The following is a 25,649-nucleotide window of genomic DNA, read 5'->3' on the forward strand; positions in this document are numbered from 1 at the left end:
TGGACAGAGTAGAGGACTCTCTTTCAAATGTTAAAATCCCACTTGTGCCATAATGGATACTTTCTCTTTTCTGGATCTCCTCCCCTTCCTTGTTCTTGATTATAGTGTTGGACACTATGAGCCTGAGTACACAGTTCATGAATCTGAAACCTCTAAATGCCCTTGCCTTGCTTGCAGACAAATGTAGCTCTGGTAGCACCGTTGCTACGTCTGGAGAACAATCACTGCCACATAGAAGAGAGTGAGCATGTACTGAAGAAGGCACACAAGTACAGTGAGCTGATAATACTGTATGAGAAGAAAGGGCTGCATGAAAAAGGTAAGTGAGGAAGGAACAGGGGTGAATAGAGTGCACACTTCTGCTACACATCTTAACCCATCTCTTGCTGATGAGTCAGTTTATCCATTCTTAACAGTATTTCAGAATGGCCTACCCATTGTAGCAGTCTCTTGATTAAATAATTTGACTGAAGTATTTATCCCTGCTAATTGCCTAGAGTATGTCCTTGCCAAGAGCTGCTTTTGTAGCAAAAAGTTGACATGTAAAAATCATTTTTTCTGTTCTGCTGCAATGGTTAACCTAATGGGGAGCACAATTTGTTGGCCTGCTCTCCCAGGAACACGAGTTCTCAGTGAATGCAGGAAGCTGCTTTCTAAATTTAAGGATAATCCCCATGGCATTGACCTCTTGCTTCTACTAAAAGCTCTGCAGGTGCTAGTGGATCAATCAAAGAAAGCCAACTCACCTTTGAAGGGCCACGAAAGGACAGTGCAGTATCTACAGCATTTGGGTGAGTGCAGACCAGGGGTAAGTGGGAATCTTTTTTTTTTTAAAGGGATGCCTCTAACCCTTATTACCTAGATTATTTTTTGTGAATTTTCATAAATTGCAGAGATGCCAACCATCCATATTTTCTGTAATCCTCCCAATTTGTACATGTAGTTACAAAATTACTAATTCTGGCTTAAATCTATGAATTTGCAAACATACACATTTTTATGTGTATAACATGAAGTGTGTGCACGCGTCAGTCACTCACTACCACTCGTTCATATGAACACCACAAGTAGTGCCATGGCTTCAAGGGGCTTTCTGCTCCAGTGCCCCTGTGGTGCAGTAAGGGCCTGACAGAAAGCAAACCATGGTGATTTTGAATGGGTTAGGGTGCTGTTGGGTTATGGTAATGCGCTCTCGGTACCTAGAATGCGCCAGGGAGTCCACATAAGGCAGTTAAAGTGCAACATGCAACATGAGGCTTGGGCAATGAATCGGCTCCCCAAGCCCCCTGACAGTGGCATGTTTTCTGGCTGACCCTTACTGCACAGTCTGGGAAAGAAGCCAGAGGAAGAGAGGGCACATGACAGGAGGATCATCCTGGGACGGAGGTCCAGGCCTAGGCAATGAAGGGCCCTAATCAGTGTAAGAGGGCAGCTTTCTTAAGGCCAATATTCTCCTTCTGCCTGTTTTTGATGGAAGGACACAACCAGGAGGGGGAAGCTCTTGGCCACAGATGGATATGGGGGCAGAGGTCTCTGTTTCTAGGGGGGAGGCATGGGGGAAAAAGAGGTCGTGACTATGCAGAGGAAGGAACCCCATATAAACATGCATGCTTCTGTGGGGGTGGCCCCTCAGGAAAATTTTGGTTGCACCTATGATTGGGGTGGGGTGTGGGGGGAAGTATGTGTGTGTGTGGGGGAGATATTGCCATGGGAGGAAGCAGGCATGCCTGGGGTGTGTGTGTGTGTGGGTGAGGGGTTGTTGGGTATGCTGCAGTGACTTGCCCCAAAGTTCACCAGCCACCAGTGTTAATAAAAATGGCTGCTGTGGGTGATTTAAAAATGTGTAGAGATGTGACCAAAGTCATGGTCTGACCTGGTTGTGGCTACTGATGTTTGTTACTAAATGTCACTTCATCTTGAATACTGTTATTACTCTGATATGCACAGAAGCGCTTCTAATATGGATTAGATGCGTTTAGGCACTACTCCAGACTCCGTCTGTATTTGGCTTCCCAACTTTGGCAGTTGGCACAGGTCCAATCAACTTCCCTATTCCTCCCTAACTTGCTCCCAGAGCAAGGTTGGCATCTCGAGATTATACGATCAGAAGTGTTGTGACCATCTAGTCTGATATAGCATAGGCTTTAGGACTTCCATGAAATAATTCCTTTTTAAAGTAGAGAATATTTTTTCAAAAAAACTTAAAAATTTCCGGTGATGAAGAATCCACCACAACCCCTGGCAAGTTGTTCCAATAGTTAATTACTCTTTTATTTTAAAAGAGCATCTTTGTCTAAATTTTGTTACTTCAGTTTCCAGCCATTGGATCTTGTTTTTCTTGTGATTGTATAAGTCTAATGATACCATAGTATTTGGCTGACTTGATTTTTCAAGCAGGAGCTAGCTGAATAGCAAACTGGGGCCTTAGCACAGAATTTGCTCTCTCTAATTCAAGCTCTGTTTTTTTCTTAAATCAAACTTCTAGCACCTCAGGTTGTGAAAATACTTCACTATGCAAATCACTGCTTGTGCGGGAACTGGTTCTTCAAATAGTGGTGAGTGTTATTAATTTTGGTTCTTGTTCCAGGCACAGAAAACTTGCACTTGGTGTTCCTCTATTCCACGTGGGTGCTCAGAGACTTTCCTGATGATGGTTTGAAGGTAAGAGTTGCTACATTAGATGTATCTTTCATCTGGCTATTTGATACCATTAGTATAGCACAGTTTGTTTGTCCTTATCCTCAGAAGCCTGGGTAGAGATTGGAGTCCAATTATTATCATTGAACTCCAATGCGATGCCTAGTTTTTCACTTACATTCAGTGCAGATATTAAAGAACCTTATCTTTCTGGTAGTGGAAGGAGGTAGATAGGAATGCTCTGTTTCCTTATATAGCCTTCTACCCGAAGATGAGCATGTGGGAATAGTTTCACTACAACTAAAGCTTCACATCCATGCAGTTCCCTCTGCACAGGGGGCTTTTGCTGTAACCAGCAATAAGGACCCTATGTAATGTTACAATTAATAATGTATTTTGTGGTTGCACACAGTTTGATATGGTATATTTTAAATACCCGCTATAAATTACTCATGTTTTTCATTCCTTCTCTGCTGCAGCTTCTGGTGGTAGAATACAAGCTTAAGTGCACTTTTTAATAGGCAATGTATATGATACATAGGGTAGCAATGGAGAGTGTTGCTGCTTATTCCAGATACAAGGCAGTGCCAAGTGGGTGAATCTGCTGCTATCATTCTTCAGAGAGCTTCCACATCTGATTTGAGGGCTTGTGTGTTGCAATATCTCTGATCCTTCTGCCTCAGAAAAATGAGATTACACTCTACATTTAAGAATCAGTCCCTGAATAGAAATTTTGTTTGGCAGATATTTACAGAAGACCTTCCTGAAGTAGAATCCTTGCCTCGAGACAAAGTACTCAACTTCTTGATAGAAAGCTTTAAAAGCCTGGCTATCCCTTACCTGGTAAGAACTTGTAGTGAAAAAAGTGCTGCTAATTTAAGATATCTATATCAAGCTTCTGCTCTTGAGTGTTGATCTGAATGTTGTGAAGAATGCTAAGTTCAACATGAGGTGAAATAAACAGAATATACAGTTGTTAGGAGGTGGAAGTGAGTGGGACTTGAGAGCCATTTTTGACATTCCTAAGTGGTGGTCAGTGGAGACAAGTGTGCAACTGTTGATAGACTGCACTGAATCACTTTCTGAAGGAAGAGAAAGTATTTTTTTTTGATGAACTCGGGAACTGTGTGTTTATGTTCACAGGAACACATCATCCATGTTTGGGAGGAGACGGGCTCAGAATTCCACAATTGTCTGATCCAGCTGTACTGTGAGAAGGTGCAGGGATTAATGAAGGAATATCTCAGCTCCTTCCCTGCAGGTACTTCTAACCATGCTCTGCCTTACCTTGCAACAGGCAGTGGCCCAGGAAAGGGAGATTGCAGAGTACACTGGCTAGACATTGCCTTAAAAGTCTCTTGGAAATGTAGGGGTCAAATGGACCTCAACCCGTTATCTGGTCCATCCTTTTTGCTGAGGCAGGATCATGTATACCTGATAGATGTTTGTGTAACCTGTTTTTAAAAACCTGCAGAGATGGATTCCACTGCCCTCCCCCCCCCCCCCTTTTTTTTTAATTTTGAATCCTGTTTCAGTGCTTAACTATTCTTACAGCTAAAAGCTTTCCTAATATCTGGCCTAAATCTCCCTTGCTGCAGATTAAGGCCATTACTACTTGTCCTGCCTTCAGTGGACACAGAGAACAGTTATCATCATCCTCTTTATAACAGACCATAACATACTTGATGATTGTTGTCAGGCTCTCCCTCAGTCTGCTTTTCTCAAGACAAAACACGCCAAGTTTTTTTTAACTTTTCCTCATAGGTCAGGTTTTCTAAACCTTTTTATCATTTTTGTTGCACTCCTCTGAACTCTCTACCATTTATCCACATCATTCTTAAAGTATGAGACCAATTCTACAATTTATCCAGGTCCTTCTGAATTCCAATCCTGTCCTCCAAAATGCTTGCAACCCCTCCCATCTTGGTGTCGTCCACAGATTTTATGAACAAACTGTCTATTATTCATGTCACCAATGATTTAAATTATAGTTTCTCTTTGCTAGTGCATTTCCTAGGAAAAAGAGCACAGCATGCTTCTAGTATGGGATGAAGGGAGTACAATAGTGGTGAACTAACATGGAGCTTATAGTTTCGTGTGTTAAAGGAAATTCTAGGAAGCAATGAGAAACTTCCAAACCCCCCCCCGCCATGGTTATGTGGAATTGATACTATTCTTTCCTGAATTCTGGGGTTTGGGAAAGAGAGGCTTTCTGCTTCATTATCAAGTGGTCCAAAAAAGGAGACCATAGTCCTCCAACTCCTTAAGAAGAACAGGAGTACTTGAGGCACCTTAGAAACTAACAAATTTTATTTGAGCATAAGCTTTCATGGGCTACAGCCCACTTCATCAGATGCATAGAATGGAACAAATAGTAAGACGTATATATACCTACGGAGAACATGAAAAGGTGGAAGTAGCTATACCAACTGTAAGAGGCTAATTAATTAAGATGAGGTATTATCAGCAGGAGGGAAAAAACTTTTTGTAGTGATAATCAAGATGGCCCATTTTAGGCAGTTGACGAGGAGGTGTGAGGCTACTTAACATGGGGAAATAGATTCAATATATGTAATGACCCAGCCACTCCCAGTCTCTAGTCAAACCCAAGTTAATGGGGTATAGTTTGCATATTAATTCAAGCTCAGCAGTTTCTCGTTGGAGTCTGTTTTTGAAGCTTTTCTGTTGAAAATTGTCACCTTTTAAGTCTGCTACTGAGTGACCAAAGAGGTTGAAGTGTTCTCCTACTGGGCTTTGAATGTTATGATTCCTGATGTCAGATTTGTGTCCGTTATTCTTTTTTGCGTAGAGACTGTCCGGTTTGGCCAATGTACATGGCAAAGGGGCATTGTTGGCACATGATGGCATATATGTTCTTTTTGTGAATACAGACTAACACAGTTGCTACTCTGAAACTCCCTAAGAGTTATTCATGCATCTTTTATTGCACATGGTCCTCAGTGCATGGGGTATTGTAAACAACATTTGACTTCTTGCACAATAGTTTGGTGAAAATGCCCTGTCTCCCTGTTCCCTTATGTTACTATGGGAGAACTCATATAACATTAACTCTGACAGATTTCTCCCCCTCACAGATAAAATTCCAGTGCCTGCTGGAGAGGAGGAAGGAGACCTGGGGGAGTATCGGAGAAAGCTGCTCTGTTTTCTTGAGATTTCTAGCTGCTATGAACCTAGTCGTCTCATCAGTGATTTCCCCTTTGATGGTATGTGCTAGTCATGCTCTAGCTTCCTTCAGCTTGAGATCTATTTAGATTCATGTTGCACAGCAACATGTTTCTGTAATCTCCTCCTTCCTTTTTATAAAATTATAGTAACTGAAATGGAAAAGAACTATTAGGTCAGTAGTTGCCAATCATTGTTGCATGCGCCAGTGTTGTCTGTTTGGGCTTTGTGACTGGTAGTGGGATTCCCCTCTGGGACTGGGGTGGGAGAAGACGAGCTGATGACTGACTGACTTTTTTTAAATTTATACTGTAACATGTAGATGAGCTTGGATTGCTCCAGACCAGTAATGGCCCTTGAAGCATCCTATGGGCATTGTTAAGAATCCCAAGCATGTTAAATGAAAAAGGTGGTGGGGGGCACTGGCAGAAATAGTTCAGAAGCTAGTAAAGTGATAGTGTTTGACCTGGATAGATCATCGTGTTTGTAGTCTCTGACCTTCTCTTCATGCCACAATTTATATTTTTCTCCTGCTTTTCACTCCTATCCCCATGTCATCCAGTTCTTTGGTCTGTTGTAGTGAAGCTTGAGTATTCCCTTTTCTGTGGCAGGCCTGATTATTTCTTTGTGATGTTCCCCTCTAGGCCTCCTAGAAGAACGTGCCCTGCTGTTGGGTCGTATGGGGAAGCATGAACAAGCCCTCATTATCTATGTCCACATTCTGAAGGATACTAAAATGGCTGAACTGTAAGCCTCTCCCTGAATGTCCAGTTTTGTGTTTTGTTTTTTTTTAAATAGCTTCTCCAACCGTTGCTGCTTCATGTCTCTGTGAGTGGAGTGGGGTTGTTAAATGTTATATGTGCACTTAGAACAAGATAGGTATTGTAACATTTTTGATCTCTCATACCTGCCACACTTGTTAGTTAGGATTCTGTGCGCCTTCTGATCACAGCTAGCATCCCCACATTTCTTGAGGCTTGGCCTTCCCATGCTGTTGCATTTGTCAGTGCCTCAAGCCAAGTACCTGTTTCTTTACTTAGGCTCCCATCAGTCTTGAATAGCAGAGCAGTTACTCACAGGCTTTTAGTTTTTCACCCTGTAATATAAGCACTTCCTGTTGTCTCTTAGCTTGTGCCCTATTATTACTTGTTGCTTTCTCTTTGTTTAGCTATGAACAACTCTCATGTTAATTTTCTACTGCAATCTTCTTCCTTAATTAGAAGGAACTATGTTAGCAAGGAGATTCTTTTCCATTAGCAGCTGATGGTGGTTGGACAACAGCATGTTTATTATGATGGGGCCTAAGAACCAATTGAGAGTGAGGCCCCATTGTGCTAGTATGTCACAAAGACAGAACAGCGAACAGTTCCTGCTCTGATCTTACAATCTAAATAGACAAGACAGAGGCTAGGGGAAAGCATACAACACAAGCAGAGGAAGCACTGTCATAATAGTTCCATTTTTTTGGCAGCGGGCAGGAGAGAGGGGTTAGCTGGGAGGGGCGGATAACTTGCATGAAAAGGGAAGGTGGTGAGGGGGATGGGTATGGAGTGAAACTGAGGTTAAGAAACTGGGAAAGTGGGAGGGCTGGAGCAAACAGGCATTCAGCACATGGCAGAGAAATTTCAGTCAGCACTGTGGAAAGTTCTCTGAATGACTGCAGGTCCCTGCCTTGGCTGCTTTTGCAGTTGCTCCTGTGGGCTGTAGTTCCTTGCATCATTCCTCTGCAGTTTTTCCCTGGAGTCTCCTGGTGAGGGAGTGGTAGGTCCCCATTTGAGTCTAGGTGGTGCTATGGAAGGGGTGGCTGAGCTAGGGCCACTTTTTGCCCTCTCCCCCACCCCCATGCAGTGTCCCTGCTTTGTCTGCTGCTGCAGCTACTCCTACTAGGTGGAATCTATGGCTGATTCCTCTCTGTGTTTTTGAACAAATTCAAAGCATTTGGATGAAAATACACCTAACCAGCACCTAGATATTGGCAGGTGGGCTTCAAAGGGTTTCTTTGTACTCCTCACTTAAAGTCATCCCGGTTAATCTTGTTTCGTTGTTATGATGCTGATCAATTAGGGAACATGCTCATTTAAAGTTGTGCAATGCTCCCTCATAGCGTCATTTGGCAGCTGTCTGCTTTGTTCACTGCTTGCAGGAAGAGCAGCCCATTGCAGCTAGCTACTGGAGCCTTGGCACCAGAATGGACCGGCAGCCCCCCTATGAGCTCCTTGCTCCCCTAAGTTCCCTGTGCAGCAGCTGTCCCTCCCCCCCACTGCCATGTGCTGTTCCTGCCCTCTGCCTTGGAGCTGTTCTCCAGAGCCTCTTGCTTGCTGTGGGGGGGGGGGGGGGGCGGCAGGAGGCAGAAGAGGGGGCCAATGTCAGGGTGTCCCCCTTTCCCCTGCTCCTGAATCCAGTTTACTCCATCTTCCACAGAGCAGTGGGAGCACATGACAGGGCTCTGGACGGAGGGAGCTTCCTGGCAGCAGCTGCTATTTCAACTTGCTGATCTACTTAAAAAGGCAGTATACTTAGTGTGAGGTCAGCGTACTTAAAGGGGCAATGTGCATCTCTCTCTCTCTCTCTCTCTCTCATACATGGTGTGTGTCTGTCTGACTTGCTGTCTCTCCAGGGCCGGCTCCAGGGGTTTTGCTGCCCCAAGCAGCCCCCGCCCCCCCAAAAAAAAAAAAAATAAAAAAAAAGCCGTGATCGCAATCTGCGGCAATTCAGCCGGAGGTTCTTCGCTCCGAGCGGGAGTGAGGGACCCTCCGCTGAATTGCTGCCGAATCCCTGAAAGTGCTGCCCCGAGCACCTGTTTGATAAGCTGGTGCCTGGAGCTGGCCCTGTGTCTCCCTTCCCTCCATTCGTGCTGCCTTGTAGAGTGTGAAGCTGCGTTAACGAGTTAACCCTTGAGGGCTCAGCCAATTGCTAGTTCATCATTTAGCAGTAAGGCATTTCCTGGGAAATATCTCACCCTATGACTTCACCACCTCAACCAAGCTTCACAATCATCATTGCTGTGTACCAGTAATAAATTGTGTGTGTGTGTGTGTGTGTGTACGTCTTTTTTTTTTTTTTTTGTCTGGTTGAAAAAAATTTCCCTGGGACCTAACCCCGCGTATTTACATCAATTCTTATGGGGAAATTGGATTCGCTTAACATTGTTTCAAGTAAAGTCACATTTTTCAGGAACATAACTCCTCACTTACCATTGTAGTTACTGTAGCTAGACATGGGGGCTGATAAACCTAACTTTGTGCATTCCTCTTTGGGTAACACCTATTGGGAGGCATTCACGCTGCTGTGTGCTGATCAGGCACCTCTTGTATTTTAAATTGTTACCATTCATTGGCCTGTTACCCCTAGGATTTATCCATTTATTTCCTTGGCTGCACTGATAGTCAACCTAAGTCAAGTTTCTCAGATATTTTTGTTTGTTTACACCCCAGAACACAATTAACTGTTTATTTCAAATTTAAATATCTTGGAATGAGACAAGTATTTTAAAAAAGTTTTAAAATCTCCCCTTTTCACCAGCATTGCATAGCTGAAAATGAAAAGTGCCCCTTGTAAATGCTCTGCTCTGCTCTACTTTTTAGTACATGTTCTGTGTTGCTGAGGCTGTCCAAACTGTTAATACGTATAGCCTGTGTGGATGTATTGGTTTACAAGACAGTCCCACACTTCATTCGTTTCACGTCTGTTGTAGGTACTGCCATAAACACTATGACAGAAGCAAAGATGGCAACAAAGATGTGAGTAGCTTTATGTCCATATTCTTGTTGTTGATGTGAGTGATATATGAATTATAACTATTGTCTCCATATTCGGCCAATTTAAAGTAGACCTATGTTTGCTCAGAACTTCTCGGGGGCAGGGTCCTCTGTATCATCTTCTGCTATTAAGGAACTTGTAGTACATTTTTTGCAACTTCTCTCCTATTTGGAATGTTGTCAGGTTGTAGGAAATGATTGAACTTTTTCACTGGCCAACAATTCATCCAGCTCTGTCCCTCTGGGCTGTGTTGATGCTGCTAACAAGAATAAAAAATAATAAAACTTGCTACTTGCTACAGACAGCAGATGAGTCATTCTATAGTGTGTATTCAAAGGAGGTTCAAATTTTAATATCTAAAACTTGTTCTGTGCTGAAGGCTTGGAAATTAATCAATGCACAAACTTGTTGAGGAGACAAGCTGCTTAACGCTAATAGATTTTAAATCGGTGTCAAAATCCCTACTTGCCAATGCCACGGTGTATTGCAGAGTTAGCCCTGTAGTGGTTAGAGTTCAGTGGTGTCTGTCTGATGTACTTCAGTCTTTATTGGGTGAAACAGGTGTATCTGGCTCTGCTCCGGATGTATCTATCGCCACCTAGTGTTCATTGCTTGGGGCCAATCAAGATGGAACTGTTGGAGCCTCAAGCCAATCTCCAGGCTGCCCTGCAGGTTTTAGAATTGCACCACAGCAAATTAGATACTACCAAGGTAAGGATTCCTTATTTTATAGGTGGTGGTATGGATAGTTGCTATATCTTGAATTACAATGAAACACACAGAGTTAAGGGTAGGCCCTGGGAACAGATCCTAAAGTATCTGGACCAAAAAGAAATAGGACTGAGATTTTTTTTTTCCCTACCATACCCCTTCATCTTTATTACAACTTGTCCTTGTCCCTTCTAGGCTATAAACCTGCTCCCAGCAAATACTCAAATTAGTGAGATTCGAATCTTCCTAGAAAAAGTCCTTGAAGAAAATGCCCAGAAGAAACGATTCAACCAAGTACTCAAAAATCTTCTCCATGCAGAATTCCTGAGGGTTTGTACCCACCTCTTTCATCCTCATTTATCAGATTTATTTTTCAAAAGTTCTGTTAAATGGAAAGACTGTAAACAAAAAACAAAAAAAATTGAACTCTTCATTACCAGTACAGGAAACTTGTCCTCTAGATGGTGGTGTAGTGTAGTGTAGCCAAGATTACCAAATGCACACTAATCATAACTTTGGCATTTCAGGATAGTGGGAAACTAATGGTAGTTTAAAAATACTAATCCTTCTGTCTATTCAGACTAGAAAGGTGGCTGAGATGCAGCATTGCACTGATTACCACGTTTCCATTCTCCTACAGGTTCAGGAGGAGAGGATTTTGCATCAGCAGGTGAAGTGTATCATCACAGAGGAAAAAGTGTGCACTGTGTGTAAAAAGAAGATAGGAAATAGGTGACTAATACTTCCTAGGAGAGCATTATTTCTAAAGAGGCTTGTGGTACAAAAACAAATTAGTCTGGCTTATTTTTGAAGAGAAGTAAGGATGTATAAATCCAGGAGCAAACAACTGAGGGAGAACTTTCAGAAGTGTACAATGAATTGGAAACTGTAATCTTAGAGTGGCTGGAAAAAATGCCAAACCTCTTGATGCCTATGACAAAAAAATAAACTGCAAAAATATTCTCTTGGATTTTCAAGCCTCTAGTACAGACACAATAAATCAATTTCAAGTTTCATGAGGCTTTTCTTCTAAGATTTGATGGAGCAAGTAGTTGATATGCTGACATCACCTGAGATGTTGACTGCAGAGCTCAGAACTCTGTGCAAAGTGGATGATAAGCACTATAAAAAGTTTGTTTTGTTTTCCATCCTGGAATCTGAAAGCTCTGTGGTTGCACATGGCTTCTTTATATAAGTCTTTATAGGTGGGGTCTCAGTTTTGAAAGTATAATGTATATAATATAAAGGCTTTGTAAATCTGAAACCTTAAGTGTGGTGATGGCTGCGTTGTGCCTCCAAAATCAACCTGCACCTTTATGTGCCAATGGTGTTAATACATCTGAGCAGCAGCAATAGTTTTATTGGTGTCAAAACTTCCAATAATTCTTCTCCCACTATTTTCATCCCTGGAGTTTTCAGGAAGCAATCAGGCTGATGTGGAGCAGAGACTTCAATGTTTCCTTCGCTCACCCTGTTCAGTGCGTCAGCTCCAAACTAAATCTTATATCACCTAACAACCTTTAGTTGCTGTTACTGGTAGTGGGATTAATCCCCTCTAAAACATGACTGATATTCAGAATCTGGTGGGGAATAGATCTCTCTGCTTGCTGCTTTAATGAGCACAGTTAGCTGTCTCTAGAGCACTGAATTATTGGTATGCATTCATCCAGTTTTCCCTGTTAAGTATGATCTTGAAGTACTGGGTGAAGATATTGGGTTAGTATATACTATATGCTTCATTTTGGTCAAGTTGGATCATGCCAGACTTAGAAAAGTGAACATGTTAAAATTGCACTTTGTGGTTCCAAACTTACTCAGCTAACGGGCATTTTTGAGTCACACTGCTGTAAATTCCAGCTAAGTTCTTTGCTTGGGACATCGTCAATAAAACTGATGCTATAATTGAAACTTTAGTCAGGAATTCTCTTCATTAAGAAACTAGTAGTCTTATGTAGTCACTTTTCTGACTGTAACAAAAATCAAGCTTGTATAGTGAACAGGGAAAACTGTGTTGATTATACTGACATGTGATCTTGTGTGCTATTCTGTTTCTTCACAGTGCATTTGCCCGATACCCTAATGCAGTAGTTGTGCACTACTTCTGCTCCAAAGAAGTCAGTACGGCAGACACCTGAAACATGTTGCCATACATTAGATGGACTGCATTAGCCATGACACCCGCGTGAAATACAGAAGTGAAGACTTGTTTAGGAAAAGTTGATGCTCTGGAGTCTTGAGGCATGTTGCTAGGAACATCTTACAAATAGCTTGTACCCAGCATGTCTCTGGAATGACTCTACCTATAACTTGGCAGTACTGACTTATTCGAAAATTGACGTTTTTAGCTGTTAAATTGCTGGCAACTATATATACCTCTTAACATACCAAGATGAGGAAGAATGGAAATTGATCAGCAATGAGTTTATATTGCACTCCAAACCTTGCAGGCTAGTTTCTGAACACCTCTATGGTGTTTACCAATGACGGCATGTTTTAAAGTAAAAAATTTTCTATTCAGGTAAAAACTTCTTTATCTGACCTTGTTTGTGGCTCACTCTAATATTCCTCAGAAGGCCAAATCCTTGAAAAGTCACTGCAACGGTTTTAACGTTGTATTGAAATCTACTTTTATTCACCAAGTTGGGGGGGAGAGGGAGCAAGCAAGAGGATGAGAGGCTGTGGTGCCTGATACTTGAACAATTGTGTCTGACTTCACCTTTCTCCCAATGTTGGGAATAACTAGATGTTGAACAAAGGAATTTTTATCTTTGATGCCTAGAGTGCTTATCAACTCACCTTGTGATACACAGAAGTTCCACAGGGGTTAGTCACACACTATAGGCTTCACTGGCAAGCATTTATTTTTCCCTTTTTGATTTTAGTTTGTTAGAGGTATGTAAATATGAATTAGCTCACACTGTTTGCACTGTGTACAGTCACTTCCAACATGAGTGGATGCTTTTGAGAAGCGGCAACAATTGTCTGAAGAAGGGAAGCTCTCACTTGCACTTGTACCAAAAAGAACACTCCCTAAAAGTAACACTTGACAGGGACTGAAATGTATCTCTTGCTTGAGCTTCTAGAGCGCATTTGAGATCCCTGTGTATGTAAATAGCTCTTCAGTCTCTAGTTCTCTCCCCAGCATTAAAGTAAAATATAGACTGCATTTTGATGTCTGAGGGCTTTAGATCAACTCCCTTCTGCCCAGGCTGGTATTGGTTTTTTTTAAAAAAATGTTTACTTTGCCCAAGGATTCTAAATACACAAAACTGGATGCAGTATATTTCTTCATAGTCTGTAATACTTTTGTCTAATTTTTCCATGAACTTTAATCTGTAGCAGAGTTGATATAAGAGTACTTGCATGTTCACTTACTGTACAAAGAATCTGAGCAGCAGTGAACAAAGGCAGCAGTAGCACATGGTTCAGTGTAATTGAATGTGGGTAATAACATCTCAGTTTAGTCATACTTCTGTAATTAAGTATTAAATTATATGGAACATGGCACACAATTATTATACTCCTTTTCTTTTAAAATCTATCATACTCCCCAAACAAGGAGTTGAGAAAATAAAATTTTAAAAACAAAAATTCATCTGCCCAGAATGTCATTGAATTTCACTGTTTACGTGTTTATTTAAGTCCTTTTTTTTTTTAAAACACTTTTTTAGCAACAGGTCTTCTGTAGGATATAAATGATCCTACCCCACCTTCGAACTCTGCAAATACCATACCCTGGTTAGATAGCCTACTCCTTCTGCCATCTGTTTTTTTTCTTTTTTTCTTTTCAAGGCTATGGTTGCCAATAACCTTCGATGTCTTGGGTAATACTGCAGGTGGTGCCTTTCTGTAGAGGTTAGGGGAGTTACTTTTTAAACTTACTATTTGAACAAGAGAACATACTACATGCTTGTATTCAATTTGCACATATTCTGTACAGTGTTTTATATACTAGTTCAGGTACAACAGGAAGATGTTTTGGGAGTTGACAGTGAAAGAAGGATATCTATCAAGGCCGTACAGTTTTTGCGTACAAAAGTCAAGACCTTTCTGATATTGGTAAGAAGGATAGGTAATTCAGACTGCTGCCAGTAAATCTGCACACACTCTCACAGTTGGGGTCAGTAGTGTACTCTTCTTTCATGGTGATGCTATTGTGCCTCTGTTCAGCTTTTTTGCATACATTTGCAGAGGTGAGGTGTGTGCTGCAATTCTGCTGTCTGTTCTCATCCCATGGTTTAGATTTACTAACCATATGGAAGTTTTGTTTAAAGCAATATATTGTAATAAATATTCTGAACCAGTCTGTTCATTTTATTGTGTGGATGATAGTTACTAGCTGAGCTGCTCTGGATTTACATATTATTTCTTTCCTTTGAGTTCCGATTTAAATAGCTGAAATCATGAATATATGATTTTTAAAACCCTATGACTGTGAAATTGACCAAAATGGACCGTGAACTTGGTAGGACCCTATTTGTTGCCAGTACTGTGGTATTTAAGGATATAGAGGAATCAAAATGGTGAATTTTCAGACCAGTGCAGGGATTTCAGTATAAGTAGTGTGGGGATCGTCTAAACTCCAAGTTCTGATGAGTAGCCAGAAAAACGTTTCTGGAAACTCCTTCCCCTCCACCATTGAATCAAATTTCTGTTCACAATAGAATATTTCGAATCTTGGAGTAAAATGTAATCACCACCAAAGATGATGAAAAATTGGTTGTCAGTAGATTAATTGCAATCAGTATCCACAGTTCCTGTGTAAAATATAAAAGGGCAGAACAGATTTTGCCATAAATATTTATTATCTAAAATAAGAGAAGAGCAAGAAATAATCCATCTTTTTTTGTAGTTTATTCACTTCTGTAGGAATACTTAGTATCATTAAGAGTTACAGGATAGGGTCCTGTTAATTTAAAGATAATGACATTTTGGCTCTTAGACATTTTTATTTCAAGTTGCAATGAAGTGGGAAACTCCATTATCTATGGAAGCTGCATAAATTTCAAACCCCGTAGACAGATTCAGTGGCTTTGCTTGCTGTTCAAGGAGCCTATTGCTGAAAGCAGGTGTCAGCTGCAAGATTCTGTAGGGCAGGGATAGTCCATAGGTGGACTATGGGCCAAATTGGGACCACCAGATGCTTTCGTATGGACTAGGAAATCTTATTTACTTAATATCATTTATTTATTTTATCATTGTTTTTATTATTATTTGCGCTGGAACCTGGACCTTGACTATACCTTGACCAAGAAATTTGGACCTTGACAAAAAATACATTCTTATGTCTTTCTAATTTATATATTTGTGCATAATCGGACCTAATACTGAAAACAATCTCTGTTCACAGTGGTTGTGCAGGATTGGGTTTTTTATAGGAATTCCCGCTCTTGGACTTATTCTGACTGTTGCATAGTAAAATATTGGGCAGAACCCTTTTTAGACATCTATTTTGGAAGGAGTGGTTGAGTGTTTATCTAGCAAAGCAGTTTTACACCAGTTTCTCCTCTCACTCAAGATATTTGGTGGAGGTGATGTACTTATCTGGTTCCACCCATCCAAGAATTCCAACATTCCAAGCATGTCAGCATTCCTTGAAACACAATCCCTCCAGTGATAACTTGTTGCAATGCTACTTGTTTTTTACAGCTACTGCAAATCTTGTCATGTCTAATTGTGTAATTTGATCAAAATAAACCATGATCTGGCTGGATTTATTCCTTGCAAACATCTGGAAGATAAGGTGATAAGTAACAGCATGGATTTGTCAAGAACAAATCGTGTCAAACCAACCTGATAGCTTTCTTTGACAACATAACAAATCTTGTGGGTGGGGGGAAGCAGTTGACATGGTATATCTTGACTTTACTAAAGCTTTTGATAGTGTCTCACATGACCTTGTAAACAAACTAGGGAAATGCAACCTTGATGGAGTTACTAAAAAAGTGGGTGCAAAACTGGATAGAAAACCATTCCCAGAGAGTTATAAGTGGTTCACAGTCATGCTGGAAGGGTATAATAAGGGGGGGTCCTTCAGGGATCAGTTCTGGGTCTGGATTTGTTCAATATCTTCAATGATTTAGATAATGGCATAGAGAGTACACTCAAAGTTTCTAGGCTGGGAGGGGTTGCAAGTGCTTTGGAGGATAGGATTAAAATTCAAAATGATCTGGACAAACTGGAGAAATGGTCTGAAGTGAATAGAATGAAATTCAGTAAGGACAAATGCAGAGTACTCCATTTAGGAAGGAACAATCAGTCGCACACATACGAAATGGGAAATGACTGCCTAGGAAGGAGTACTGTGGAAAGGGATCTGGGAGCATAGCCCCGACTCCATGCTAAGCACCCACCGGCAGCTCCCTGTCCCACTTCCATCTCTTCTTCTGGGCGCATTGCCTTGTCCTGCTTCTCCCCGCTCCCTCCCAGCACTTGTGTCACGAAACAGCTGATTTGTGCTACAAACGCTGCACGGGGGGGGAGGAGGGGGAATGTGGTATGCTTGAGGAAGAGGTGGGGCCAGGATTTGGGGAAGGGGTCCAATAGGGGCAGGGAGGGGGTGGAGTTGGGGCGGGGACTTTGGGGCAGGGATGGGGAAAGGATGGAGTCAGGGCAGGGCCGCGGGTGTGGTGGGATGCGAGCTCCAATCGGTGCCAGGGAAAATTGGCACCTATGGCTGGGAGTCATAGTGAACCACAAGCTAAAAATGAGTCAACAGTGTAACACTTGCTAAAAAACGAACATAATTCTGGGATGTATTAGCAGGAGTGTTGTAAGCAAAGACATGAAGGTAATTCTTCTGCTCTACTCCACACTGACTAGGTCTCAACTGGAGTATTGTGTCCAGTTCTGGGCACCACATTTCAGGAAAGATGTGGACAAATTGGAGAAAGTCCAGAGAAGAGCAACAAAAATGATTAAAGGTCTAGAAAACATGACCTATGAGGGAAGATTGAAAAAAAAATGGGTTTGTTTAGTCTGGAAAAGAGAAGACAAAGGGAACACAACAGTTTTCAAGTAGATAAAACGTTGTTAAAAAGAGGAGGGAGAAGAATTATTGTTGTTAACCTCTGAGGATAGGACAAGAAACAATGGACTTAAATTGCAGCAAGGGAGGTTTAAGATGGATGTTAGGGAAAGCTTTCTGTCAGGGTGGTTAAGCACTGGAATAAATTGCCTAGGGAGGTTGTGGAATCTCCATCACTGGAGATTTTTAAGAGCAGGTTGGACAAACAGCTGTCAGGGATGGTCTAGATAATATTTAGTCTTGCCATGAGTGCAGGGGACTGGACTAGATAACCTTTTAAGGTCCCTTCCAGTTCTGTGATTCAAAGCCATGGTGCTAATTGCTCAGGCTTCCATTATCTTTCAGGCACTTACAAATGTGTATTGCTCAGTTTGTCCTATTATTTTACTAGGGAATTAAATTAGATTCAGGACAAAGCCAGGTGGCTTGAAGTTTGGCTTTACCGTGTACGAGGTTTCCTTGGTTCTCTCTACCTTTTCAAAATGAATTGCCAGTAGCTCAGAAAATTCATTAACAGATACCCTTAAAGCCTTGGGATAAAATCTGAAACTACTGAGTGTTTATATTTTTTCCAAAGTATTCTAGTACCTATTTTTAATAATTCTTACAGCATCTAATCCAATGCTTATTGAAGTCAATGGCAATGGGTGTTGGATTGGGTCCATACTGAGAAAGGACCAAACTGTGCCTTCGTTGCCCACCAAAGTAATCTCATGAAGTCAAAGAGTTTTACTTACATGAGAAAAGTGAGCAGAATTTGGCCCAAGGTCTTAATTCCATTCTAATGGTCCAAACCCCTCTTGATTTTTATTTGCAGTAAATTTGTTTTTTTTGTTTTTTTTTAATCCCAAACTTCAGTGTCTCAGCTATTAACAACTGTTGTTTTTAACTAATAATTTCCTCTGCCACCTCCATCATTATCCGACCCCCCATAATAGACGTAAATATCTTCCTTACCCCCTTAATTCTTTGGATTCTTAACTTTCATTGGTATCTAGACTTTCTTTGTTCCCTTCCATCAGAGGATCTCAAAGCACTTTGCAGACACTAATTAACTGTGACATAAGGATTTCTCTGCATTTCAAGAGACCCGGAAATTGAAGCCCAGAGAAGTCGTGACTTGCTCAAAGTCACAGAACAAGTTTGTGGCAGAGTCTGGAAGAAAACATCGCGCTTCTTGTCAAATCCTCTTTCCGTTTGCTTGATCTGCTGTATTTGCCACCCTTCTGTTTTACTGCTAGTGTTTGGGAAAACCTGTCAGTGAGGCTGTAAACCGGATTGTCGGCAGCTCCAAGCAACGCCCCCACTCCCCGCGATTGCTTCTCCCTGTTGGAGCAGAGCTGTGTGTGTAACTCAGGACAGAGCTGCCGCAGTTCAGAGGAGCGAGGAGAAGCAGCCGGTCAGATTCCAGAGACTTGTGTTTTCACTCCTGTTTGTTTAGCTCAGGGTTTGGGAAGGTCTCCCATGTTCCGGGCTGTGCTGCTTAGCCGGGTGTCACCCCGCATGTTCCCACTTCTGGCTGCCGTGCTGTTCCAGAGGAAAGAGAGGAAGGATAGTGGGCTCTCTCACTGGCGGGTAATGTAAACTTTTGCCCTTCCTTTGCGCTAAGGGCCATCACCCACATGATAAAGAAGCAACTAAAAGTTATGACACATGCATAAAAGCAGCCCTGAAACAGGGTGAGCAGAGCACCGCCTTTGTCATGTGTGGGAGAAGCTACCTAAAGATGAGAGCGAAGGCGATGACAGTGACTGGGCTTAGCTGCTCCTTCCTAGGCCTGGTCTACACTACGTGTTTAAACCGATTTTAGCAGCGTTAAACATATTTAATGCTGCACCCGTCCACACTGCGAGGCCCTTTATATCGATATAAAGGGCTCTTTAAATCGGTTTCTGTACTCCTCCCCAACGAGAGGAGTAGCGCTAAAATTGGTATTACCATATCGCATTAGGGTTAGCGTGGCCGCAAATCGACGGTATTGGCCTTCGGGCGGTATCCCACAGTGCACCACTGTGACCGCTCTGGACAGCAATCTGATTCGGATGCACTGGCCAGGTATACAGGAAAAGCCCCGAGAACTTTTGAATTTCATTTCCTGTTTGCAGGACCGGCTTTAGGAAGTGCGGGGCCCAATTTGAACATTTTCCGCGGGGCCCTGGCAGGGATGACTAAAAAAAAAAAAAATGTAAAAAAAAAAAAAAAGCCTTTCATTTCTTCCATGTATTGTTTACTTTCCATAACTATATAAATAATACAATTATATATTATGTACATTGCATCATATATGCTGTTGATTGCTTATTAATGACTAGCATCTCACGTTTGGGTCCCTGCCACTCCCTGCGGGTGTGCACATGTGTGGGTTCCAGCTGCTCCCTGCCCCCCTCATTGAAGCAGGTGGGCAGGGTTACTGCCCTGGGAACTGCAGGGCAGCAGTGGACATGGGGCTGGTTGGAGGCAGGGCAGGGGCTGACTGGAGGTAGGGTCTAGCTGCAGGCAGGGAAAGGGGTGCAGGGCTGGCTGGAGACAGGGGAGTGTAGGGTGGGCTGGCTTCAGGCAGGGCCGCAGGGGGATGCAGCAGGGGTTGGGAGGGCTGGAGACAGAGGAGTGCAGAACTGGCTGGCTTCAGGCAAGGGAGTGCAGCGGGGTTGGCTGGAGACAGGGCAGGGGGTTTGGGGCTGGGTGTGCAGGGCTGGTGCGGGCAGGGGTGTGTGGGGGCTGGCTGGCTTTGGGCAGGGCCCCAGGGGTGTGTGGCAGGGGGTTTGGCAGGGTCTGGCTGTGGGCACAGAGTGCAGAGCTGGCTGGGGGCAGGGCAGGGGGTACAGCAGAGGCAACTGGTGCCCCGGCCCTTTAAATAGCCCCCAAGCCTCCCGCTATCCCAGGGCTCTGGGGGTTATTTAAAGGGCCCGGGGCTCCCCTGCTTCTACCCCGCCCCAGACCTTTTAAATAGCGGCAAGAGCCCTGGAGAATACATGGGGGTGGCGAGGCTCTGGCAGCTATTTAGAGGATGGGGTGGAAAAGGCAGCTGGAGCCCCATCCCTTTAAATAGCCCCCGGAACCTCCCGCTATCCCAGGGCTGTGGGGGCTATTTAAAGGGCCCGGAGCTCCAGCCGGGAGAGCGGGGCTGCTTGCCGCGCTCCGGCCGGGGCTTCAGCCGGGAGAGCGGGGCTGCGGGGCGGTTTGCCGCGCTCCGGCACTGGCTGGGGCTCCGGCTCTCGGCGCGGGGCCCGATTCCTGGGAATCGGCTGAATCGGCCTAAAGCCGGCCCTGCCTGTTTGGCCAGCTTGGAGCTCAGATCAGCACAGGTGACCACACAGAGCTCATCAGCACAGGTAGCAATGCAGTCTCCTGAGAATCAAAAAAGAGCTCCAGCATGGACCGCACGGGAGGTACTGGATCTGATCGCTATATGGGGAGAGGATTCAGTGCTAACAGAACTCCGTTCCAAAAGATGAAATGAAAAAATATTTGAAAAAATTTCCAAGGCTATGATGGAAAAAGGCCACACCAGGGACTCAGTGCAGTGCAGAATGAAAGTTAAGGAGCTCAGACAAGCCTACCAGAAAACCAAAGCAGCAAACAGAAAGTCTGAGTCAGGTCCGAAAACATGCCGCTTCTACGCTGAGCTGCATGCAATTTTAGGGGGTCTCCTATATCAGAGTCTGTTTGGCAATGTATGGTGACATTTTAAAAAGTGCTCTGTGTGGCCTTAAATTGGCTCCCACTGAAGTCAGGGGTGGGGAAACTCCTATTGACTTCAGTGGGAGCCAATTTAAGGAAATATTTTTGCAAATCTCATCCATAGTCTATTTTGTCTATAAAGAAGCAGCGCAATTCTGTGCATTTCCATTTCTTTGCTCCCTGGGCTAACAGGAGTTTACAGTCTAAATCCAACAAAGTATGGCAAGGATTAGCCCAGACTAAGCCTCTGTCTAAACTACCAATACACCCATATCCCGTAACTTGGTAATTAGTTGTTTCTTACCTTGCAAGCAGAGTTCCAATATATAGTGCAGAGTGGCTGTTTAACCTTGTTTTACAGCTGCTGTTAAGATCCAGTCGGCACTACATATTAGAATCGGACTAGCTTTGTAACCAAGTTAGGGGGTAGCCCACTTTTAACCAGGTTCCTTCATGTAGTTATATTTGTAGTGCAGATGGAGGAGGCAAAGAGCAAAAGTTACAAAAAAAATCATGAGATGTTTGCTATGTGCATGTCATTGTTGGTTCCTGTTTGATTTATGTAAAACTATGATTTTGTTTTGTTTTTCAGTTTGCTCTTCCCAACTCTGTGTTTAAATATAAGGAAGTCAGGCAAGAGGCAGAATTGTTACTGAACATCAGTGCTTTGTGGTCTAATCAGGGGTGTGAAGCTGTCATTTTTGGAGACTTGCTAGTTTAAAATTTTAGCCAATACCTGCCACATTAACTATTTACAGGTGAAATGTTGCTATTGAGAATTAGAGGTGCACAGATGCTGTTCCTTTGTTTTATTCAGATTCAAACCCACTGAGTTTCACTTAAAGGTTTCAGACTCATCCAAACTCAGATAGCAAACCTGGCTATTTTCTGTGCTTGTTATGCTTAGCAATTCACTGAACCCAGAAGACCTGTCATGGGCCTGTCCACTGTGTTTTGTTATGAAACTCATTCCCTCCAAAAATGTGCTTATCCAGAGGCAGATTGAAAAGATGTAAGATTCACAGGACCTGAAATTGCCTCAAACAAAAGTGATGATTTAATCTTTAGGTTTGAATCTAAAAGCAGCAGAGTAAAGGTTGGTGTGTGCTTTGAAAATTGATTTTTTTTTCAGCACTAGTGAGAATCATTTTGGGGTGAAAATTGTTCAAGGGCCTACAAAAGGATACCCCACTGTGTGTGTGAGGGGGGGGGCGGTGTCTCTGCATTGAACCCATATAAAATGGGGAAGGTGAAGGGTTCTACAGTGTGTTATAACCAGAACCACTAGATTTGTAGCTGTGTTAATCCTGTGGCTGGGAAACCCCTCTTAGGGGACTGCAGAGGAGCTTCAGCAGAGATTCCAGCCCACAGACTGGACAAGAGGCATCCAGTTCTTAGTTGCACAGGAGGGATAGCTTAGTGGTTTGAGCACTGGCTTGCTGAACCCAAGGTTGTGAGTTTAATCCTTGAGAGAGCCACTTAGGGATCTGGGGCAAATATCAGTCCTTGGTCCTGCTAGTGAAGGCAGGGGGCTGGAATATCCCCTTTTGAGGTCCCTTCCAGTTCTAGGAGATAGGTAGATCTCTAATTATTATTTATTTTTTTAATTTTTAGTGGGAGGGTTGGGGGTGGTGGTGGGAAAATAAGAATTCCATCCTGGGCAATGTGAAGTCCCCTATGCAAAAGGGCCACTCATTCAGGGAAGTAAATTTCACCCAGGGTGCAATATGCCTAATATGGAGAAAGGGCACATGGGCCATATACTCAATTCCAAGAGATGTCTCACACTTGAGTCTGTTGTACAAACACCCATTACTCATATAGAACAGCTGCTCTGCTAGGAACCAGCTACTCTTCCAGCCTGCCTGCCTCGCCCCTGGAATTCAGGTAGTGCATTTGGTGATGTCACATTTAATTTCTAGATTTACTGTGCATGCTTATCTTGCAATGTGTTATGACACCACCTTGCCTCTGATGAAATAAAACTGCATTAGACTCAGAAAGGTGCCAGTTTACTTAAAAGATGGGACTTGGAACAGACTTAGCTCTCATAGCTGGCAGAGATCTTTGCTATGTTCCTAAGTCTTTAATTTATGTTGTAGAAGTTCCTCTGTTTGGAGAATGTTGATTCAGCTGAGTGACTGTTGTTGACAAATATCTTTTCTCAGAGGCTCTTGGACAGGATCATTATCGTTGGGATTGCAACACATGGATTTACGCTGACATCCTTCAGAGTGAAGTGAAGGAGTGGGATGTGTGCTGGTGTTGTGTGCTCTCCCGGATGTCAATATTATGGAACCTTGTATCTCAAGTCAGGAGAGTTCAGTCACTCGTGATGACAGACATTTTTGCAACCACATCCTTACTGCATTTAACAGCCCATGGGGCAGTAGCAATTTTCCACCAGGGAGGAAGGAAAAATAACCTTGCATACAGCCATGTATCTCCTTCCTTAAACTTGTAGACCAAGTATTGGGAAGGTAGAGAGGCGGGTGGTTTAGGTAGAGAGGTTAGTTTGGGATATTGAAAGAAAAAAAACCTATTAAGAAAAGCTTCAAAAACAAAATGTGTTTAACCTGGGGGAGGGGAGAAGAAGATCTAATTATGGCTCTGATGTATGTTACACTCAAAAAAAATTATAAGAATGTTAAGGTTACAAAGACAAACACTCAAAACTTAGGAAATGTCACTACTAACATTGTCTGTGCAACCTTAGTTTGCCGCCCTTGTTTGCAATAGTCTTTAATTACATGATCACTTAATATATTTCCACTGGACCCCTGCCTCATTCAGTGCACTGAATATTTTATTTTATCTTCATAGTTCAGTATTTGTCCCATTCAAACCCTGCTCTGAAGACAGAATTATTAATCTCCTGATAGGCTTTTCTATGGTGCTCGTCACTATAGTATCCGAGTGCTTCACATACAACTTATTTTCACAACACCCTTGTGAGGTAAGCTGGGGAAGAAATCTTCTCCTTAGTAACCATCTGTAAAATGGGGATATGTCTACACTACCAAAAAAAACCACCCCAAAACAAAACAAAAAAAGACCCATGGCAGCGAGTCTCAAAACCCAGGACAACTGACTTGTGGTCAATATAGCAATGTAGCTCAAGTGTTCTGTACAAATGAATGGGACACGCTAAGTTAGGAGGAAGATTTTAAAAATTAACTTAATATCTCATTTATAGCTTAGCAGTAATAGGGTTAATTAAGCTATTTGAAACTGAGCTCTAACAACAGTGAGCCCTAAAGAGTTCTTCTTTCTTTTCTGACTGTCAGTTTGACCCTAAAAAAGATCACTTTTACCTGTGGTGAGATGGGAATTCATTTAATTCTCAGCCTCCTTTCACTGGGGTGCTCTGTCTCTGTCCTTCACCCACCTTATTCAGAGATACCACCTTATGTCTTCGAGTTCTCAATTTCAGATAGTTCTTATATTTCAAAACTGAGATTTACCTATCGTGGACCCTGTGTGGGTTGTTCCACTTCATTCCCTTATCTTGATATTTGCATGTTTGTGGAAGGTGTGCTGAGGCCGAGTTTAACACAGAACCTGCTTGTCTTTACAGCGTGAGAAGCATCCTTACTACAACCTCACAGTAAAAGTCCTCAGAGCCAGAAACATCCAGGGTACAGATTTGTGTAAGTACTTGACCAATGTTGTGCAGACTCATGTTTTACACAATGCACAAATGTAACATAGCCCAGATTTCCTCTAGCTGATGTAACACTGCATCCCTACAGCTTGTGTGTTTTTCTAAAATATCTGCTCTAGGAATTACTTGGGGGAAGTTCTCTGACCTGTGTTACACAGGAGGTCAGACTAGGTGATGACAGTGGTCACTTCTGACCTGGGAATCTATGAATTGGCCGTTTTCAGTATATATTTACATAAAACTTTTTCCTACTAAAATGTATTTATATATTTTCAAGGACTGAAATAGAGCCAGGATTCAAATTAGTACCTCTTATGTCTCTGCTCCCTGTGCACATCCAGACATGTCCTTCACTGTGTTCTTTCACACAGTCTCACCACAGTGGCTGTCAGAGCCTTCTACCCTGCAACTCTTGCCTTCCTGCATCTATCTGCATCAACTTTCCATCTTAGTTCGAGCCTCTATACAACTGTCTTCTCCCTGGACTACAGTCCCCCTTTTCTTTCTCCCTTTGTTATGCTTACTGTTTAATTCTGTAAAGTCTTTGAGGACACAATGTGCATGAATGATGCTAAAAGTAAAGCTCTTCTGTGCCCTCTCATCCATTTTTGTTTCTCATATTTTGATTACTTTTTCCTTCCCCTTTTTTAATATTTGCTTTTACAGCCCCCTGACTTTTAAAATCCCCTTAGCCATTTTGGGTTTACTGTGTTTTCTTAATTAGTGTGGATTTTGAGGTAATCTGTTTTAGATTCATATGTAACATCCAATACTAAATGTATTTAAATATTGAGTATCTATACAGCTAAAGCTACGATAATGCTGAAGTGCTGGATTCTGTAATAACGCCATATGTTGGTAGTCCACCACTGATGAGGATGACGATATTGTGGCAATTCTCATTTATGACTACACATATGACTCCGCAGTTTGAATCCTGATGGACAGAGTTGGCTGCACTGAGGGTGTGGGAAGTCTGTATCTATG

The 25,649-nt window shown here is 42.6% G+C and overlaps 2 protein-coding genes across 6 annotated transcripts in view; both read left to right on the forward strand.

The window, feature by feature from the left end:
- The window catches only part of VPS39 (VPS39 subunit of HOPS complex), a 49,480-nt gene extending 34,885 nt beyond the window's left edge, over positions 1 to 14,595 (forward strand). For 3 of the 4 annotated variants that reach the window (XM_050954940.1, XM_050954941.1, XM_050954943.1), the window contains 12 exons: positions 178 to 319; positions 705 to 791; positions 2,588 to 2,661; positions 3,382 to 3,480; positions 3,781 to 3,898; positions 5,733 to 5,861; positions 6,465 to 6,567; positions 9,515 to 9,560; positions 10,141 to 10,290; positions 10,486 to 10,620; positions 10,931 to 11,022; positions 12,350 to 14,595. In XM_050954940.1, coding sequence (XP_050810897.1) covers positions 178 to 319; positions 705 to 791; positions 2,588 to 2,661; positions 3,382 to 3,480; positions 3,781 to 3,898; positions 5,733 to 5,861; positions 6,465 to 6,567; positions 9,515 to 9,560; positions 10,141 to 10,290; positions 10,486 to 10,620; positions 10,931 to 11,022; positions 12,350 to 12,425 — 1,251 coding nt within the window. In that variant the 3' untranslated portion in view covers positions 12,426 to 14,595. The remainder of the gene's footprint in view (positions 1 to 177; positions 320 to 704; positions 792 to 2,587; positions 2,662 to 3,381; positions 3,481 to 3,780; positions 3,899 to 5,732; positions 5,862 to 6,464; positions 6,568 to 9,514; positions 9,561 to 10,140; positions 10,291 to 10,485; positions 10,621 to 10,930; positions 11,023 to 12,349) is intronic. The other variant, XM_050954942.1, reaches the window with a different exon arrangement.
- Positions 14,596 to 18,616: 4,021 nt separating this feature from the next.
- The window catches only part of LOC127051944 (cytosolic phospholipase A2 zeta-like), a 40,460-nt gene continuing 33,427 nt past the window's right edge, over positions 18,617 to 25,649 (forward strand). For both annotated transcript variants that reach the window (XR_007774647.1, XM_050954955.1), the window contains exons 1-2: positions 18,617 to 18,892; positions 24,576 to 24,648. Coding sequence is in view for 1 of the 2 variants with exons in the window: in XM_050954955.1 (XP_050810912.1) it covers positions 18,782 to 18,892; positions 24,576 to 24,648 (184 nt within the window). In the remaining variant the exon portion in view is untranslated. The remainder of the gene's footprint in view (positions 18,893 to 24,575; positions 24,649 to 25,649) is intronic.

The sequence above is a fragment of the Gopherus flavomarginatus genome, chromosome 5 (assembly GCF_025201925.1).
Source record: "Gopherus flavomarginatus isolate rGopFla2 chromosome 5, rGopFla2.mat.asm, whole genome shotgun sequence".
Lineage (NCBI taxonomy): Eukaryota > Metazoa > Chordata > Testudines > Testudinidae > Gopherus > Gopherus flavomarginatus.